The sequence below is a fragment of the Meles meles genome, chromosome 3 (genome assembly GCF_922984935.1).
Source record: "Meles meles chromosome 3, mMelMel3.1 paternal haplotype, whole genome shotgun sequence".
NCBI classification, from domain to species: Eukaryota; Metazoa; Chordata; class Mammalia; order Carnivora; family Mustelidae; genus Meles; species Meles meles.
In genome coordinates, this window is record NC_060068.1 from 126,538,928 (window position 1) to 126,558,760 (window position 19,833).

The 19,833-nt window shown below is 36.1% G+C and overlaps 1 protein-coding gene across 2 annotated transcripts in view; it reads right to left on the reverse strand.

The window, feature by feature from the left end:
* The window catches only part of TENM2 (teneurin transmembrane protein 2), a 1,229,820-nt gene that overhangs the window by 927,304 nt on the left and 282,683 nt on the right, over positions 1-19,833 (reverse strand). For both annotated transcript variants that reach the window (XM_046000941.1, XM_046000940.1), the window contains exon 3: positions 1,667-1,966. In XM_046000941.1, coding sequence (XP_045856897.1) covers positions 1,667-1,892 — 226 coding nt within the window. In that variant the 5' untranslated portion in view covers positions 1,893-1,966. The remainder of the gene's footprint in view (positions 1-1,666; positions 1,967-19,833) is intronic.

The window sequence follows — 19,833 nt, forward strand, 5'->3', positions numbered from 1 at the left end:
CTGTTAAGTTTAATTTTTATTTTTTAAATAATTAAAAAAATTTAATATTTTTTGGTATCCTGCTGATTTTTAAAAAATACTCTGTTAAGTATAAAATTCAGAGCTAAACTAACTGGATGCATATGAGAACATGTTTTTATAACAAACAATGGACTACAGATGTGTGTGTGTGTGTGCACGCGCACACACATTGAGAATACATATGTGTGGTGTTTTCCACCAGGAATGGAATTCCAAGCTACTATCAACTGAATGTTTGTGATTGCCTACACCCCCCTCAAATTTTATATTGAAACCTAATCTCCAGTGGTATTTGAAGGTGGGGTTTTGGGGAAGTGACTGAGTCATGGGTTTAATGTCTTTATAAAAGATGATCAAGAGAGCACCCCCCCCCCATCTTCTTTAGTTATGTGAGGACACAGAGAAAGACAGCGGTCAACGAACCAGAAAGCTAGCTCTCACCAGACACTAAATTTGCTAGTACATGTATCTTGGACTTCTCAGCCTTCAGAACTATATGAAATAAATTTCTATTGTTTATAGCCATTAGTTTATGGTATTTTGTTATAGCAGCCAGAAAGAACTGAGCCACAGCTAAAGTATCTCAAGAGGAATTGAATTAGTTGCAATATTCAGGAACAGGAGCATGACACAAGAAATAAAGAATCAATGTTACAAACAAATGAGCCAATAACCTAGCAGGCAGGGCCTTGAATCTTGGCACTGGAAGAGTGAACATTTCCCAGTTCATTCCCTGTATTTCTGTGCATTCTCTTGTAAGTTTGCTAAGCTTTTCATGTAAATCACACATGGCTGGTACACAAAGCACAAGACATGGACCTCGCGAGTCAACCTTGCCATACTGCCTCTCAGCACTGTTTTTTGCTTTAGTCTACATGTCCATACATTTACAGCAACCCTTGACAAGTGATAACAAACTTCTTCATGGATATTGGATATGAAGAGAATGCCAACTGTTAGTGCTTGAGAAAAATATCCTCCTCCCCAAAGAAATCAAAATACTGAAAGAAAAATAAGTTTGGTGAAAGTAACAGGGAGAATGATATATGTGGAATTGGGTAATAACATATATCAGTTCACCTATGCTCTGAAACACAAAAAGACAAATGCATAACACAAAATTAACACCACATCTGAAGAGGAAAGAAATTATATATCACACAGGATAGGGGAGATTCAAATAGGTTTTAATCAATATACCATTTGTTCAAAGAGAACCTGACTGAGAAGCTTAATGTGTAAAATAGTAGAAATTCGAGCTCTTGGAGGTTTGTATATGTGATTCAAGAAAAACAGTTTAAAAACCACAGATAATTTTGTGTTCCTCAGGACAGGGAGATATAATTGTCCTTACGAGTGAAAGCTTTGCCTTATGTTACATTTATCAAAACCTACCATTGTGGGGCTCCAAAACAACCACAAAATTGTCAAGGAATTCAGCATTCAGGACAAAAGAGGCACTTCTGTCATTCCCACGGGATTCTGCTATGGGTCGATAAAAGGATTGTTGTCTTAAACTAAACTCTAAAGGGCAGATGATGCCAGCAAGCTTTGCTTCCAGTTTTTACCAACTCAGTGATCGACGCGCAACAGTGCAAGAATGTAAGGAAGCTCAGAGCAAGTCAGTGGGGTCAGCTCTACCTACCTTGTCTTGGAAACTCATCTGACTCCCGGTGAACTAGGTCTGTGACTCGGTTTCCATAGTGCATCCTACTGTCGTGGTCATAGGCCTTCAGAGTCTCGCTGGAGCTGTAGGACTTCTGCGTGGGCACGCGGCAGTCTTCACTGTCCAGGGAGGAACTTGTGTAGCGGCACTCTTTGCCACACCGTCCCCTGGTCAGAGAGCGGTGTCGCCTGTCCTTCACATCCATTATTCTGGGTCTGGCAGAAAATCGACACTTTCAGAAAAGTGAGGCCTGAGTTTTGGCTTTTGTCACTTTGCCACCTAAAAACATCAAAGAAAAAGAACAAGACTGTGATTATAAAAAATGCTGCCTTCAGTTCTGACTCATGCTCTGACTCAGATAAAAACATGAAAAGGAAATTTGGTCAGTAGTGCACAATCTCTTCTGCAAATGTTTAAGCATACTTAAACAATCAGCTTCAATAGAACAACTGGATACAGTAAATTAATTCTTTTGCTGGTTAATACATTTTGAGAAAAAAAGTATTAAAATAACTCATCTTTTGATTTTCTTATGTGTATACAAATGACAGTCTGTCGCTAATGAAAGATTTTACTATAAAGTGGTTCAAAGCAAAACTGATTTTACCCATCATTAATTGCACTCTCTTTTTGCTATGGAGAGGTTGGGGTAAAGCAAATATCAAAATTAAATAAATAAAAATAAAAGAAAGGTGTACAGAGGCATACATATATGCTACTAAAGCTTTGCAATGGTACCAAGTCACATCTGACTAATATAAAATTGCCTAGCTGGGTCTGGAGAATAGTAACATAAGCCCCTCCTGACATGCAAACAATATTCCTCTGATTGTTTTTTAAGATTTTATTTACTTACTTATTTGAGAAATTTAAGATTTTATTTATTTATTTATATTGAGAAAACTCCTAATCAGTTTTCTTTCCTTTACAAATCTGTGTCTTGAAATTACAGGTGGCTCCCTCCCTTCACCTACCAACAGGAGATCCTGCTCACAAGAGGTCTAATGGGAACAACCACCTGATGATCAACCTGAGCCTGCTAGGCTTCACTGTTGGGCTATCCACTGCTGAAAAGAAAAATGCGGAGAGTACTGAATGCAATGGGTAAACTGATGGGAAAGAACCTCTTTAACATATGAACTGGCAACCAGAGAGCCCCTCAGTCTGTCACTTAACACCCTGAGTCTGAAAGTATGTACCAAACTCAGAAAACACTAGCCTTCTGCCTAGCAAATACAACAAAATCACTTAGATGCCTCCAAGTTTCAAATGATGGGCTCTTCCTGATTTCACTGGCCATGCAAAATAGCATGGATCATAGGGCCAGGGCCTACACAGAATGGACAAATATGAAATTTAATTAAAATGGAAAATACAACCCAGAGCCAATGTAATGATTTTTCTCCAGGCTACTGTTGTTCACTGCCTCCTCAATAAGTCATAAAATATTTGGTGAGCAGATCTGTGGTTTTGAACTCATCTGCTCTTCTTTGACTATCTACCACATTATAATGGAATGCTTATTTAAACCAAAGAACTAGCCTGTATGCAAAGCAATGTGCATGGCATCTGTCTTAAGATGGCAGAAGCCAAGTTATCTTCCCTTGTCTTCTTACACTAAGAGTCCCTTTTGGATCTCATGAATCCTCCTGATTTATATTACTTGTATACTTTATCAAGTACTGCTCATAATCATGGACAATTTTGTTTGAAAACTGACAATTAAAAAGAGGGTACACCTGTTGTGGACACCAAGCACAATGGAATTGCTACCATAATCATTCATAAAAGAGCTAATCTTTAGTTTCCTAGAACGTACAGTTCCTGACTCAGGAGATTGAGAAGCATCTTTGTGAGTTATGAGTCAGGACCTCAGGACCTGCTTGAAGGACACAAATACTCAATGTTGACATGGAAGTTTTTGCTGCTGCATAGCTAATCCAAGTATCTTAACGTTAATGCAATTTCTAGATGCCAAAATTCACCTTCCCTAGTTTACAACATGTGATCTCAATGTTTTGGAATTCATATTACAGGTTGGTTAAGAACATGACCACTGAAATCTTCACTGGATGCCAACCTTACCAGGCTTACTGACTAGCCAGAGCTTTTGTAAAATTAGTCCTGGAGTTTCAAATTTAATTTCTCAACCAGTGAATATGGGACATAACAGAATCTACTTTACAAATTTTTTGTAAAAATTAAAACGATTACTGTGATAAAGCTCCTAATATGTTGTCTAACATGTGGTAGGGACTCTATAAGAAATAGGTTTTTTTTCCTTTAAAATAATTAAAAATTTTTTCTTAGCTAAGTAGTTACAGATGTGCATAAGACAGAGGGTGGCAATAATAATATAAATCCCTAGAATTCAAAATTCTAATTATAAATACCAATGTTGAACTACACACAGATAAAGGAAGACCTTCAACCCCTATTAAATGTATATAAGACTGTGTGCACCAGCACTGAAGAGTCACAGTGTTTCTTTGGGAAGTTGGGTGTTTTGAGTGAATTTTATAATTTTCTCTCTCCTGCTTCACTGTAAGTTTTTACCTTATGTTTTTAGTGTTCCTGATTTATGAAATCCTATCTCCTCTAATTTGTATCATGCTTTAGAAAGTGGGTTGACTTTCTGTGTGTGGGTATATGATTTTATTTCACATATTTTTAAAAAATCATGTTCTAAGTGGGGGCCTAAAGGCTTATTACCTATTCATAAAGTACAAGACCTATAGTGGATGGACATTTTGACATCTAATTTGGTTGTCCAGTGATTTTCTTTTTTTTTTTTTTTGTCTATTTTTTTGTCTATTCCTCTTTTTTGTCTATTCCCTGATAGTTAAATTTGTCAGGAATGTCATTTCTGGACAAATGATAGAAGTTTATATATAATGAGGTAAAAAAAAAAAATGACAAGTCTTGGTCAGAGAAAGCTGTTTTTTTAAGGAACTGAGCAGAGTGCCCTGACTGTTGGCCAAAAGACATTCTGCACTTGGACTGCTTGTTATTTAAGAATCAGTTTTCAAGATTAAAAAATACAAAATAGGAGAATTTATATTACACTCTGGATCTCCAGCTTATCATGAAAATTCGGGTAGTCCAGAAATTTCTCCTTCCAGAAAGATGTAATAAACATCTATTCCTCCTACTAGGAACAACTAATAGGAAGCTTGGCCTTCCACTCCCATGGAGTAGTAAAACAAGATGTCACTCTCCTTTGCTGGAGTGGTACAGGAGGAGGCCTAGTGGGGAGTTAGGAGTTTCACTATCTCCAGTAGTAACCAGTCATTCTGCCTCTTGTTGGTAGTTGTCGGGGTCACTAGATATTGGTATCAGTGGGGCTAATGAGGCACTCATAGCCTAACCACCAAGGGAAGTGTCAGTGGAGGCCTACTGGGGAACCAGAACTCCCCCACCTCCTCCACACACACCGGCTTCTAATAAGGAGCTCCCTACCCTGGGGTATTGGCAGAGACAACAACAACAGAAAAACCTGTCATATACCAACAACTAGGAAACCTCAAACTGAAGGAGAAAAATAGATGCCAACACTGAGATGACAAGATGTTGGAATTATCTGCCATAAGACTTTAAAACAGCCATCATAAAACTCTTCAGTGAACAATTATGGACACACTTAAAACAAATGAAAAATTAGACACTCATAAAAAAGATAAGAATCTCAGCAAATGAATAAAAATGTAAAGGAGACTCTGATGTAAGTTTTTAGAACTGATAAATAACAAATGAAAAACTCAATAGATGGGCTCAAGAGCAGAGTGGAGGGATACAAGAAAGAATAAGGGAACTTGAAAATTGGACAATGGAAATTACTCAAACTATACAACAGATTAAAAAAATAGCCTAGGGAAAAAATACAAAGAGCCTCAGGGACCTGTAGAATGATAACAAATGACCTATGGTTATGTCAGATTCTCATAATGAAAAGGAAAAAGAGAGAGGGCTGAGAAGCAGCTGAATACATCCAAATTTGCAAAAGACATAAAGACACTCATTTAAGAAGCTAAATAAACACGAAACGGGGTTAATCCAAATGTATCCATAACAAGACATATAGTCAAACTTCTGAAAAGTTTAAGAAAATTTTGAAAGCAGCGAAAGAAAAATAACATCTTACCTATAGAGGAAAGGAATTTAAATGAAAATGGATTTCTCATCAGAAACCACGAAAGTCAGAAAGAAATAGCACATCAGTTTTCAAATGCTGAAAAAAGAAGTTTTAACCCAGAATTTTCCATCTAGTAAAATTATTCTTATAGAATGAAGGAGGAAACATGGCAACTCAGATGAAGAAAGAAACTAAGATAATTTATCAGTATGGTACTAGCACAAAAATAGACACATAGAGGAGTGTCCGGGTGGCCCAGCTGGTTAAGCATCTGACTCTTGATTTAGGCTCAGATCATGATCTCAGTGTCATGACATAGAGCACCACATCAGACTCCACAGTGCATGTGGAGCCTGCTTAAGATTCTTTCTCGTCCTCTTCCTGTTCCCCACCTTCTCTCTCTCTTTAAAAAAAAAAAAGTTTCTTAAACAAAAAAATAGACACATAGATCAATAAAACAGAATAGAAAGCCCAGAAATAAACCTATAATTTATGGTCAATGGTCAATTAGTCTTTGACAAAGGAGGCAAGAATATGCAAGGGAAAAAGACAGTCTCTTCAACAAATAGTGCTGGGAAAATTGGACAGCTACATGCAAAAGAATGAAACTCGGCCACTTTCTTATACCAGACTTAAAAATAAACTCAAAGTGGATTAAGGACCTAAATGTGAGACCTGAAACGATAAAAATCCTAGAAGAGAGCACAGGCAGTAACTTCTCTGACATCAGCCCCAACAACATCTTTCTAGATTCGTTTCCTGAAGCAAGGGAAACAAAAGCAAAAATAAACTATTGGGACTGCATCAAAATAAAAGATTTCCACACAGCAAAGGAAAAAAACCAACAAAACTAAAAGATAACCTACTGAATGGAAGAAGATATTTGCAAATGACATATCAGACAAAGGGTTAGTATCTAAAATATATAAAGAATTGCTACAACTCAACACTAAAACAACAACAAGAAAAAAAAAACAACCAAAAAAATCTAATTAAAAAGGGAGAGAAGACATGAACAGACATTTCTCCAAAGAAGACATTTAGATAACCAACAGACATATGAAAGGATGCTCAACAGCACTCACCATCAGGAAAATGCTAATCAAAACCACAATGAGGTAACATCTCACAACTGTCAGAATGGCTATAATCAAAAACACAAGAAACAAGTGTTGGCGAGAATGTAGAGAAAAAGGAATCCTGTGTACTACTGGTGAGAATGCAAACTGATTCGCCCGCTGTAGAAAACAGTATGGAGGTTCCTCAAAAAGTTAAAAATAGAACTACCCTATAATCCAGCAATTGTGTTACCTAAAGAATATAAAAACACTAAATTGAAGGGATCTGTGCACCCCATGTTTATTGCAGCCCTATTTACAACAGCCAAATTATGGAAGCAACATAAATGATGTCTATTGATAGATGAATGTATAAAGAAGATGTGGTGTGTATATATACATATATACATCATATATACCATATATATTTCATATAACATTATATATATGTGTGTATATATATCTATATATACACACACATATCCACATGCCATACACACACACACACACACACACACACACACACCATATAATGGAATGTGTATATGTATGTAAGTATATATGTAATGGAAAGTATTATTCAGCCACAAAAAAGGATGAATTCTTTCCATCTACAACAACATGGATGGATCTAGAGAGTAAATGCTAAGCAATATAAACCAGAAAAAGACAAATACTGCACTATTTCACTCATATATGGAATTTAAGAAACAAAACAAATGAACAAAGGAAAAAAAGAGAGAAACAAACTGAAAACAGACTCCCAACTATAGTGAACAAACAGACGGTTACCAGAGGGGTGGTGGGGAGAGTGCATAAAATAGGTGAAGGGGATTAAGAGTATACTTATCTTGAGGAGCACTAGGTAATATATGGAATTGCTGAATCACTATACTGTATACCTGAAATGAATATAACATTGTATGTTAACTATACTTGATCCTGAATAGCTAAAAAAGAAAAAAACAAAGAAAAAAACAAAAAATTTAAATGCTTGGAAACAAACAGAAAACTAAGATAATTTATCACCAGAAGTGATAATTTTAATTCTAATTTTAATTCTAAAAGAATAAAGAGTTAGTTCTCTAAAATGGAAAGGAAACAATAAAAGGAGAAAATTCAGAAATAATACAAGGAGAAATCAGAAAGGAAGAAAAAACATGGTAAGCAAATTATGACCATGCACAATAGGCTTTCTGTTTTCTAAATTATTTTTGGTGGTTGAAGTAAAAATTACAGCACTGATGAGGTTCTAAATGTATACAGAGAACATATTTACAACATTCTATTATAATGATGGAGGGTAAGTAATATAAAAGGAGGAAGGGTTTCCACAATTTACTCAGACTGGTAAAGTGATGAAAGTAGTTAACTATGATAAGATATGTAGGCATAATGTAACAACTAAAAGATTTATACAAAGAGATGTACTCAAAAACACTGTGGCTAAATCAAACTGGAGATCAAAAAAAAGTTCAATAACCCACAGGAAAGTAAGAAGAAGAAAATAGAGAAATAAAAAATGAAATGAGGGGGGCGCCTGAGTGGCTCAGTGGGTTAAAGCCTCTGCCTTCGGCTCAGGTCATGATCCCAGGGTCCTGGGATCAAGCCTCGCATTGGCTCCCTGCTCAGCAGGAGACTGCTTCCTCCTCTCTCTCTGCCTGCCTCTCTGCCTACTTCTGATCTCTGTCTGCCAAATAAATAAATAAAATCTTTAAAAAAAAAAAATGAGGGATGTCTGGGTGGCTCAGTGGGTTAAGCCTCTGCCTTTGGCTCAGGTCATGATCTCAGTGCCCTGGGATGGAGCCCTGCATAGGGCTCTCTGCTCAGCAGGGAGCCTGCTTCCTCCTCTGTCTCTGCCTGTCTCTCTGTCTACTTGTGATCTCTCTGTCAAATAAATAAATAAAATCTTAAAAAAATAAATAAATAAAATGAAATAATAAACAGAAAACAGAAAGTAAAACAGCAGCCTTATCCTTAACATAGCAATAATTACATTAAATGGTAAGTAGTCTGAACACACAAATTAAGAAACAGAGACCTGCAGACTAAATCAAAAAATATGACCCAACTCTATGCTGTCACTAAGAAAGTCACTTTAAATATAACAGTGTAGGCATATTGAAAGTACAACTAAGGAAATTATATTTAATACAACATTAAAGAAAACAAGAAGGATTATGTTACTAATGTATAAAGTAGACTTTACAAAAAAGAAAATTAGCAGAGACAGAGAAGGAAAATATATAGTGATATAAGGATGAATCCTCCATGAAGAAACAGGAGCTCTAAATAGGTATGCACCAAAAACAGAGTTCTAAAATATGTGAAGTAAAAAACGATAGAACTAAAAAAAAAACAAATCCATAATTACAGTTGGAAATTTCAACACTGGAGTCCCACTGATTGATAATGTAACTAGATAAAAAATAAAGAAGGGTATATAAGAATCCCCAAAACACCATCAACCAACAGGGTCTATTTAACATTTATAGAATATTCTTCCCAACAACAGCAGATAATACACTCCTTTTAGTATCCATGGAACATATATCAAGAGGGAACACAGCCTGGGCCATAAAACAAAAATTAAAAATTTTAAAGGAATTGAAATCATACAGAGTATGTTCTCTTAGCATATTGGAATCAAACCTGAATCAGTAACAGAAAGATAAGAAAAGAAAATCTCAAACACTTGAAAACTAAACAACACTTTTCTAAGTAATTCATGAGTAAAAGAAGGATCTCAAGTGAGATTAAAAAAAAATAATACATTAAAATGAAGGAAAATAAAAATAGATCAAAATTTATGAGAAACTGCAAAAGTAGTGCTCGGAGGGAAACTTACAGAACTAAAAACATCCATTGGAAAATAGGGAAAAACCTCAAATCAATAATCTAAACTTCTATGTCAAGAATCTAAAGAATGAAAAAAACCCAAAGCAAGAAGGAAGGAAATAATAAAGGACCAAAATCAGTGGAACTGAAAACAGAAAAATAATACAGAAAAGCAATGAAACAGGTTTTATCTTTGAAAAGTACAATAAAATTGACAAACTTCTTGCAAGCTTGACAAAAGAAAAAAAAAAAAAAAGAAGAAGACACAAATTACCAGTATCAAGAATGAAATGGGAGATCACTAGAGACCTTGATGACATGAACAAGACTGTTAAAGAACACCATGAAGAAATCTACAAAAACAAATTTAAAAACTAAGATGAAATGGATCAACTTCTCAAACAACTGGGTATCACAACTCACCCAATATGAAAGGGAGCATTTGAATAACCTTGTAACTATTAAAGAAATTTAATTTGCAATTTTTAAAACTCAAACACACACACAAAATCTCCAGGCCCAGATGATTTCACTGGAGAATTCCTTTGAATGTTTAAAGAAGAATTAATACCAGTTCTACAAATCTCACCCAGAAAATAAAGAGGAGGGAACATTTGACAATTCATTTCATGAAGCTACTATTACCATGATAGTCAAACGAGACAAAGTCAATACCAAAAAACAAAACAAGTAAATAAACACAAACGAACCTGAAGACCAGTATTTCACCATTAATACAGATGCAAATATCCTTACATTAGCAAATAAAATCCAGCAATATATAAAAATATTATATACCATAACAAAATAGGGTTATTCTGGGCGTGTAAGGATGGCTCTCACATTATAAAATCAATCAATGTAATCTACCATATTAACAGGCTAAAGAAGAAAAAACCACACAATAATATCAATCAATGCAGAAAAAACATATGGCAAAAACCCACAACTACTCATGATAAAAACTCTCAGAAAAATAGGGATAGAGAAATTTCTTCAACTTGATAAAGAGTTAACAACCAAAAAACTATGCAAAAATTACACTAATGGTGAAAACAAAAGTTATGTCCCATGAATGAGAACAAGGCAAGGATGTCTGCTGTACTCCCTTATTCAAAACTGGAACTTCTAGCCAGTGCAATGACATATGAAAGGGAAAGTAAAGAGGAGAAGAAGACATAAAACTGTCCCTATTTATAGATGGCATGGTTTTCTATGCAGGAAATCCCCCAAAACTTCTAGAATAAATGAATTTAATGAGGTCACAGGATACAAGATAAACATACAAAAAGAAAAATGGATTGCACACATTGTGATGAACACTGGGAGTTACACGCAACCAACAAATCCTTGAACACTACATCAAAAACTAATGATGTACTATATGTTGGCTCATCGAACACAATAAAAAAAAAATGAATTGCATTTCAGTACACTAGCAATGAAAACATGGACACCAGAATGCAAAATACAATACTATTTATAGTATTTTTTTTAAAAAGAGAGGAATACTTAGAATTCTAACAACATGTACAAAATTACATGGTGAAAATAGCAAAACACTGATGAAAGATTTTAAAGATCTAAATAAATGGAGAGACAAATTATGTTTAAAGATTGGAAGAATCAACATAGCAAAAAAAAAAAAAAATCAATTCTCCCAAAATTGCCATATAAACTGAATGAAATTCCTATCAAATCCCAGCAAAAAATTTCATATAAAGATTATTCTAAAGTTTATATAGAAAAGCAGAGGAAATAGAATAGCTAAAAAGTTTTTTTTTTGTTTTTTTGTTTTTCATAAGAAGAAAGGAGAAGGAATCAGTCTACCCAATTTTAAGGCTTCTATAGCTGCAGTAATCAATCCTGTGTGTGACTGGCAGCAGGACATCACATAAAGAGAATACCACAGAGAACTTAAGTACACATCCACTGATAATATGCTCAACTAATTTTAAAAATGCAAAAGCAATTCAACAGAGGTAAGGTAGCATTTTCAATGAATGGTGCTGAAATAGTTGGACAACAATAAGCAAAAGCAAAAACAAACATTAAAGAAAACTGTGTTTTTTTACTACCAATACAAAAATTTACTAAAAATGGATATGGTGATTAGATATAAAGAATAAAACTTTTAGAAAACATTTAGAAAAAACTATAAAACTTGGAGAGTAGAAAGGAGGAAATCTTTAGACTTGACATCAAACATATTATCTACAAAATGAACAATTAATAAATTGAACTTCATCAAAATTAAACACTTGCTCTGAAAAAGATTCTGTTAAGAGCATGAAAAAACAATCTACAGACGAGAGAACCTACCCACAAAGCATAATCTGATAAAGGATAAGTATTGAGAATACACAAGTATTTCTCAAAATCAACTGTTAAAAAAAACAAACAATCCAATTAGAAAAGTGGAAAAAGATAAGAAGTGACATTTCACTAAATAGGACATATGAATGATAAACACACGAAAAATTGTTCATCATTAGCCATTAGAGGAAAGCAAATTAAAACCACAATGACATATTACTACAGACTTGTCAGAATGGCTAAAAAAAAATTTTAAAAAAAGAATAAGTAAAAAAGTAACAAGATGACTTGCTAACAAGGATGTGGAAAAACTGGATCACTCATGCACTGCTGATATAAAATGGCAAAGTCACTCTGGAAACCAGTTTTGCAATTTATTTTCCAATTTTGTCCATTCCCCTACCCACCACTCCTCTGGTAACCATGAGTTTGTTCTTTATGAGCCTTGTTTCTGTTCTGTTTTTTAGATTCCACATATAGTGAAGTCATAAGTCATTGTCTTTGTCTGACTTATTTCACTTAGTATAATACCCTCTAGGTCTATCCACGTTGTTGCAAAAGGCTGAGTAATGTTCCACTGTGTATATACATCACAGCTTCTTCATCCATTCACCAATTGATGGACATTTAGTCTCCTTCCATATCTTGGCTATTGTATATAACCCTGTGATTAACAAAGGGATGTATGTGTCATTATGCATTAGTGTTTTCATTTTGGGGAGGGGATAAATATCTAAAAGTGGAACAGACTGTACCACAGTTCTATTTTTAATTTTTTGAGGACACTTCATACCATTTCCATAGTAAACACACCAATACACATTCTCTCCCACAGTGCATGGGTGTTCTCTTTTCTCCATGTCTTTGCCAACACTTGTTACTTACTGTCTTTTTGATTAGTCATTCTGATCAGCGTGAGACGATATCTGATCCTGGGGTTTTGTTTGTTTGTGTTGTTTTTTCCCCCAGAGCCCACCCGCCCTTCCTTCCTTCATTTATTTATTTATGCTAAATGACCCTAAATCTTTATTTGAATGAATTCTATTTCATACATAAGCATGATGGCTTCCCCTGTTATTAGACCCTGGCATTTAAAAAACCAACCAACCAACCAACCAAAACAAAACAAAACAAAACGAAAAACAAAAAACAAGCAGCCTCATTCAGAACAGTACAAATGCCAAGGGTGAGGGTGGTCTACAGTTTTACTGTAGGATAAATACGTACTTTTTTATGAACATATATTGTGCTATTTGTTTCAGGCGTACAGGTCTGTGATTCATCAGTCTTAAACAATTCACTGCATTTACCATAGCACGTACCGTCCCCAATGTCCATCACCCAGCCACCCCATTCTTTCCACCCCCCCTTCCCCTCTAGTAACCCTCAGTTTGTTTTCTGAGATTAAGAGTCTCTTATGGTTTGTCTCCCTTTCCGGATTCATCTTGTTTCATTTTTCCCTCCCTTCCCCTATGATCCTCTGTCTTGTTTCTCAAATTCCTCAAATCTGTGAGATCATATGATACTTGTCTTTCTCTGACTGACTTATTTTGTTTAGCATAATACCCTCTAGTTCCATCTATATCATTGCAAATGGCAAGATTTTGGGGGGTTTTGATGGCTGCATAATACTCCATTTTTATTATATAATTAATATAATATAATATATATTCTCACTTCCCATAGTTTGGCTATTGTGGACATTTCTGCTATAAACATTAGGGTGTACATGCTCCTTGGAATCACCACATTTGTATCTTCAGGGTAAATACCCAGTAGTGTAATTGCTGGGTTGTAGGGTAGCTCTATTTTCAACTTTTTGAGGAAACTCAATACTGTTTTCCAGAGCAGCTGCACAAGCCTGCATTGTCTTTGGGTCTAAAATGAGTCTCTTGCAGACAGCATATTGATGGGTCTTGGTTCTTCTTTTTTTTTTTTTTTAATTCATTCTGATACCCTGTTTCTTTTGACTAGGGCATTTAACCCATTTATATTCAGAGTTACTATTGAAAGATAAGAATTTAAGGCCACTGTATTACCTGTAAGATGACGGTTACTGTATATTGCCTCTGTTCCTTTCTGGTCTATATTACTTTTAGGCTCTCTCTTTGCTTAGAGGACCCCTTTCAATATTTCCTATAGGGCTGGTTTACTGTTTACAAATTCTTTTAGTTTTTGTTTGTCCTGGAAGCTTTTAATTTCTTCATCTATTTTCAATGATGGCCTCGCTGGATACAGTATTCTTGGCTGCATATTTTTCTCATTTAGTGCTCTGAATATATCATGCTAGTCCTTTCTAGTCTGCCAGGTCTCTGTACATTGCTCTGCTGTCGGTCTAATATTTCTACCATTGTAGGTTACAGACTTCTTGCCAAAGCTGCTTTCAGAATTTTCTCTTGGTCTCTGAGACTTGTAAGTTTTACTATTAGATGATGGGTGCTGACCTATTTTTATTGATTTTGAGGGGGTTTCTCTGTGCCTCCTGGATTTTGATGCCTGTTTCCTTACCCAAACTAGGGAAGTTCTCTGCTATAATTTGCTCCAATATACCTTCTGTCCCTCTCTTTCTTTCTTCTTCTTATGGGAACCCAAATATTCTAATATATTTTTGTCTTATGGTATCACTTGTCTCTGGAATTCTCCCCTCGTGATCCAGTAGTTGTTTATCTCTCTTTTTCTCAGCTTCTTTATTCTTTATCATTTGGTCTTCTATATTACTAATTCTTTCTTCTGCCTCAGTTATTCTTTCAGTAAAAGCCTCCATTTTTGATTGCACCTCATTAATAGCTTTTTTCGTTTCAACTTGGTTAAATTTTAGTTCTTTTATTTCTACAGAAAGGGATTCTCTATTATCTTCTATGCTTTTTTCAAGCCCAGCTAGAATCTTTATAATCATCATTTTGAACTCTAGTTGCAACATTTTACTAATGTCTGTATTGATTAGGTCCCTAGCCATTGGTACTGCCTCATGTTCCTTTCTTTTTTTTTTTTTTTTAAGATTTTATTTATTTATTTGACAGAGAGATCATAAGTAGGCAGAGAGGCAGGCAGAGAGAGAGGAGGAAGCAGGCTCCCTGTTGAGCAGAGAGCCTGATGTGGGGCTCAATCCCAGGACCTGATATCATGACCAGAGCCGAAGGCAGGGGCTTAACCCACTGATCCACCCAGGTGCCCCGTTCCTTTCTTTCTTTTTTTTTTTTTACTTTTTAATTTATTTATTTTTTCACCATAACAGCATTCATGGTTTTTGCACAACACCCAGTGCTCCATGCAAAACGTGCCCTCCCTATTACCCACCCCTTTCTTTTTTTTGAGGTGAGTTTTTCCACCTTGTCATTTTGTCCAGAGAAGAACAGATGAATGAGAGAACAAAATGCTAAAAGGGTAACATTGACCCCAGAAATATATGCACTAAATATACATTAACAAATCAGAAGAGACCTGAAACTGGCAGGAAAAGAAAGGAAAAAATATATATATATGATCAGTCTGGTGAACAGAACAGAGGCACACAATTGATTTTGGGTGTACTTTAGTTTGTTAGAAGATACTGCCTCCCACAATTTTAAAGAAAGAAAAAAAATATATATATATATTTTATATAAAATATTTTATAATATTATAATATTTAGTATATAATATATATACATGCACACACACACAAATAAGGTTAAATACAGTGAAGGGATAGAATATGACCATAAAAATGTAAATTTAAAAAGATTTTCCAAAAAGGTATTGAGAAGATGATTAAAATAGGAAAGAGGAAAAATTTTAAAAATAGGAAAAAAAAAGAAAATTTAAAAAAATTTAAGTCTGGGGCACCTGGGTGGCTCAGTGGTTTAAGCCTCTGCCTTCGGCTCAGGTCATGAACTCAGGGTCCTGGGATCGAGCCCCGCATCGGGCTCTCTGCTCAGTGGGGAGCCTGTTTCTCCCTCTCTCTCTGCCTGCCTCTCTGCCTACTTGTGTCCTCTCTCTCTGTCAAATAAAATAAATAAAATATTAAAAAAAAATTAAGTTTGAAAGACTAAAGATTAATGGCGAAAAAGCCATGAATTCTATGTGCTGTACTCCCCTAGCACTGGAGTTTTGCAGTTCTCCTAGATTGGTAAACTTGGTCTTGGCTGGATGTTATTGCTGATCTTCACAGGGAGGGGCCCATTGCCATGATTCTCAAATGTCTTTGCCCAAGGTGGAACTGCCACACCCTTGCCAGGGGCCAGGCTAAACAATGTGCTCGTGTTTGCTCTTGGGAGCTTTTGTTCCCTGAACACTTTCCGTAGAGCTTTGGAGGATGGGAATGAAAATGGCGGCCTCCTAATCTCCAGCCCTGTATGAGCTAAGAGCTTGGGGCCCCTCTCCTCAGTGTGCCCTAAGAAAAAAGCAGTCAATCCCTCCTGTCTCCGTGTTTTGTGTTCATCTGGCCTGTGATTGAGTGTTTCTCTCTGGCTCACGGCCCCATTTGGAGTCTCCAAACCCGGCCAATTCCTGCAGTGCCCTCCTGTTCTGCTCCTCCCAGAGGAGGAAGAAGGGGGTCTCCCTGGATCTGCCACTTGTGGGGTCCCTGCTCGAAGAGCAGTGGCCTGACTGTGCAGGGAACCACAGTTTATGGCAAACCCAAGCTGAGAGCCCACTCCTCGGCTCTATCTCTGCATCAGGCTTCCTTGCTCCAATACCTGGAAGTTCTGCCACACTCAGACACCCCTGGTCTTTCTGTGACCCTGTGGGTCCTGAGACCACACTGATCCAGCAAGGATACCATACCCCGCTTAGCCACTGGAGCACCATCCTGCCATGTAGCAGACTTCTAAAAGTTCCGATTTTGTGCTCTGCTACTCTATCACTTGCCAGCAGCCAGTCCCTCCCCTCATGGTCTATCTTTCTGTATGTCACCTTGGATTCACTTCTCCGTATGTCCTACTTTCCAGAAAGTGGTCACTTTTCTGTTTCTAGAATTGCTGCTCTTCTTCTCTTTTATCTCCTGTTGAGTTTGTAGATGTTCAGAATGGTTTGATAATTATCTAGCTGCATTCCTGGACTCAGACGAAATTTAGGTTTCCTATTCCTCCATCATCTTGCTCCTCCCCTAAATCTTCGTGTTTTTTAGAGAGAGAGGGGGCCTGCAAGCGAGGGGAGGGATGGGTAGAGGGAGAAACAGAATCTCGGTGCAGAGCCCAATGCAGGACTCAAACTCATGACCCTGAGATCATGATCTAAGTGAAATCAAGAGTCAGACATTTAACCCACTGAGCCACCCAGGCACCTGTAATTGTGGTTTTGATCTACATTTCTCTGATGGTTAGTGATAATGAGTATTTTTTTCACTTGTATATATGTCTTCTTTGGGAAAATGTAGTTTTTAAAATCACTGAATGTGCAACTTCCGTAGAACCCAGCAACTGTCCTGCTAGAGATTTATCACAGAGAAATAAAAATCTGTGTTCACACAAAAACCTGTACACAAATGTTTATAGAAAAATATATATTCTTAATAGTCTCAAACTGGAAATGACCCAAATGTCCTCCAATGGGAGACTGTTTAAACAAACTCTAGCATAGCCATGATACGACATGCTGCTCCACAATAAAAAGGAATGAACTACTGATATACACAAAAACCAGGACGAATCTCTAGAGAATACTGAGTGAAAAAGCCAAACCCAAGAGTGAGTTACTCTGAGATCCATTTATATAATATCCTTGAAATGACAAAATTAGAGAAATGAGAAATTACTGGTTTTTAGGGTTAAAGAGCGTATGAGTGTGTGAGGGAAGTGAGTATGGCTATAAATGGACAATGCCAGGAATCCTGTGGTGATAGAAATATTCTGTATCTTGACTTTATCAATCAATATTCTGGTCGTGATATTGTACTACAGTTTTGCAAGATGTTGCCATCGTTGGAAACTGACTAAAGGGCACTATGGGATGTCTCTGTACTATTTCCTGAAATGGCACCTGAATCTCAGTTACATCAAAGTAAAAAGCTTAATTTCTTAAATTTTAATCAAGCAATCCAGAAAACTTGGGCTCAAAGTCCATCATGAAAATACCTTATCTGTGAGATCACTCATTGCTATTATTATTATTATTATTATTATCATTTTACTATCCTTTTATCACCAGTCTGCTTCCCTTATTTGAACTCCCTTCTTGGAAAATGCAGGTCATGTTTATGACTTGCAGTATTTAGAAGAAAGAAATACTGTTGTAGCCACTGGGAAAAATCACAAAGAGTCAATTACAGTATAAGAAGAAGCATTTGCAACATATTTTTCTCCTTAAGACAATTCTAAAGTAATAGAATATTGGTTTTAATCCAGACCTGGCTAAATATCCATCATTTATCTAATAAAATGCATGTACTTCCTATTATGGACAAGCACTCTTTGCATAGTCGTCCTTGAAAATGAAGGTCAACAATTCATGTGGGGAAATGCAAGTTTAGAGACTGATTTTAAAAAGTAATTAAAATTGCCTTGAAGCAGTAGGAAAGATGGTAACCAAAATTATAAATCTTTTCCCCAAGCCTCTGCTTTTTCCGGCACTGACAAATGGCAATCACTGGATGGCAATGCCTTTGCCAGCTCGTTACTGCTATGCTGAGGCTTTATTCTGTTACATTCCACATTTCCTCCCTTGAAGAGTGTTCACACTGCTTTTTTCATCAGTTGCCTAAGTGGGTTCCATCACTTTAGCAGAACAGACTACAGAGATCTTGCCTGCAAGCCTTTGTCTAATTAACTAATCCTATGAGCTGTAACACTGTTCACTATTAACTTTTCAGATTATCCTACCACTTAAGGAGGTTGACTTGTTAATCACTGACAGCCTATTTGAGGTGTGTGTGTGTGTGTGTGTGTGTGTTATTGTATTTGTGAGCACACCTGTGTGTGTATGTAAATGTGTGCATAAATGATACATAGGTGAATTTTAGGCACATCCAATGGAGAGCTACTGTTTCCCTGTTATAACTAATACTGCAGGCTGTTGATTAAACTTGCCTCACCCACATCATCTTTAGTCCTTAATCACACCTTGGACATTGTTTCACTGTGCTTGAATATGCGTGTTTCATAAACTGATTGCAGAACTCTGAGAGGTATGGTACCAGGAAAGTCAGCCATTTCCAAATGTCCACATGATTTGGGACTCTGTCAATTCTGAATTTAGATTAATATGAGCACCTCTCTTTCTCATTTCAAATTATGATACATCACTGAATAAATTTATCTAGTATGGAGTGGGGAGTCAGTACATGAACATCAAATAGTCTTGTTTCCTAATTTGAGCTGGTGTCCCAGATACTTTAGAAATCCAATAAAAAGTTTCATTATGTGAGCATGTTTGTAGTTAAAAAAATATATTTTTTAAAAGCTCAACATGAAAGTTCCTGTAGAAAATCTTTCTTCCCTCCGATAACATGTTAATTGGATTGTCTACTTGTTTCTTAAATATTGCAGGAGCCATGTTTCTATGTTTAAAAAGATGTAATGGATAATGCATGATCCTTTATCCTTAACTCCTCTGCAAGTTTTGCCCATTACCAAAAGCAGAAATGCTAAGTCAACCTAAAAACAATGCATTCACAGATTATCTTCCTGTGTATTAGAACTCTTCTATGAAAGACACTTATTTTAATATCTTTATTTATTTATAAAAATATTTAAAGTACCAAATGAAATATAATATAGAACCTCATATATAAAAAAGAGAGAAAGGCTGAGATAGGGGAGGGAACTGGAGCCCAACTCACTTGCCCCCACCCCAACCCTGAAATAGGGCTCTCAAAGAGTGTGAAT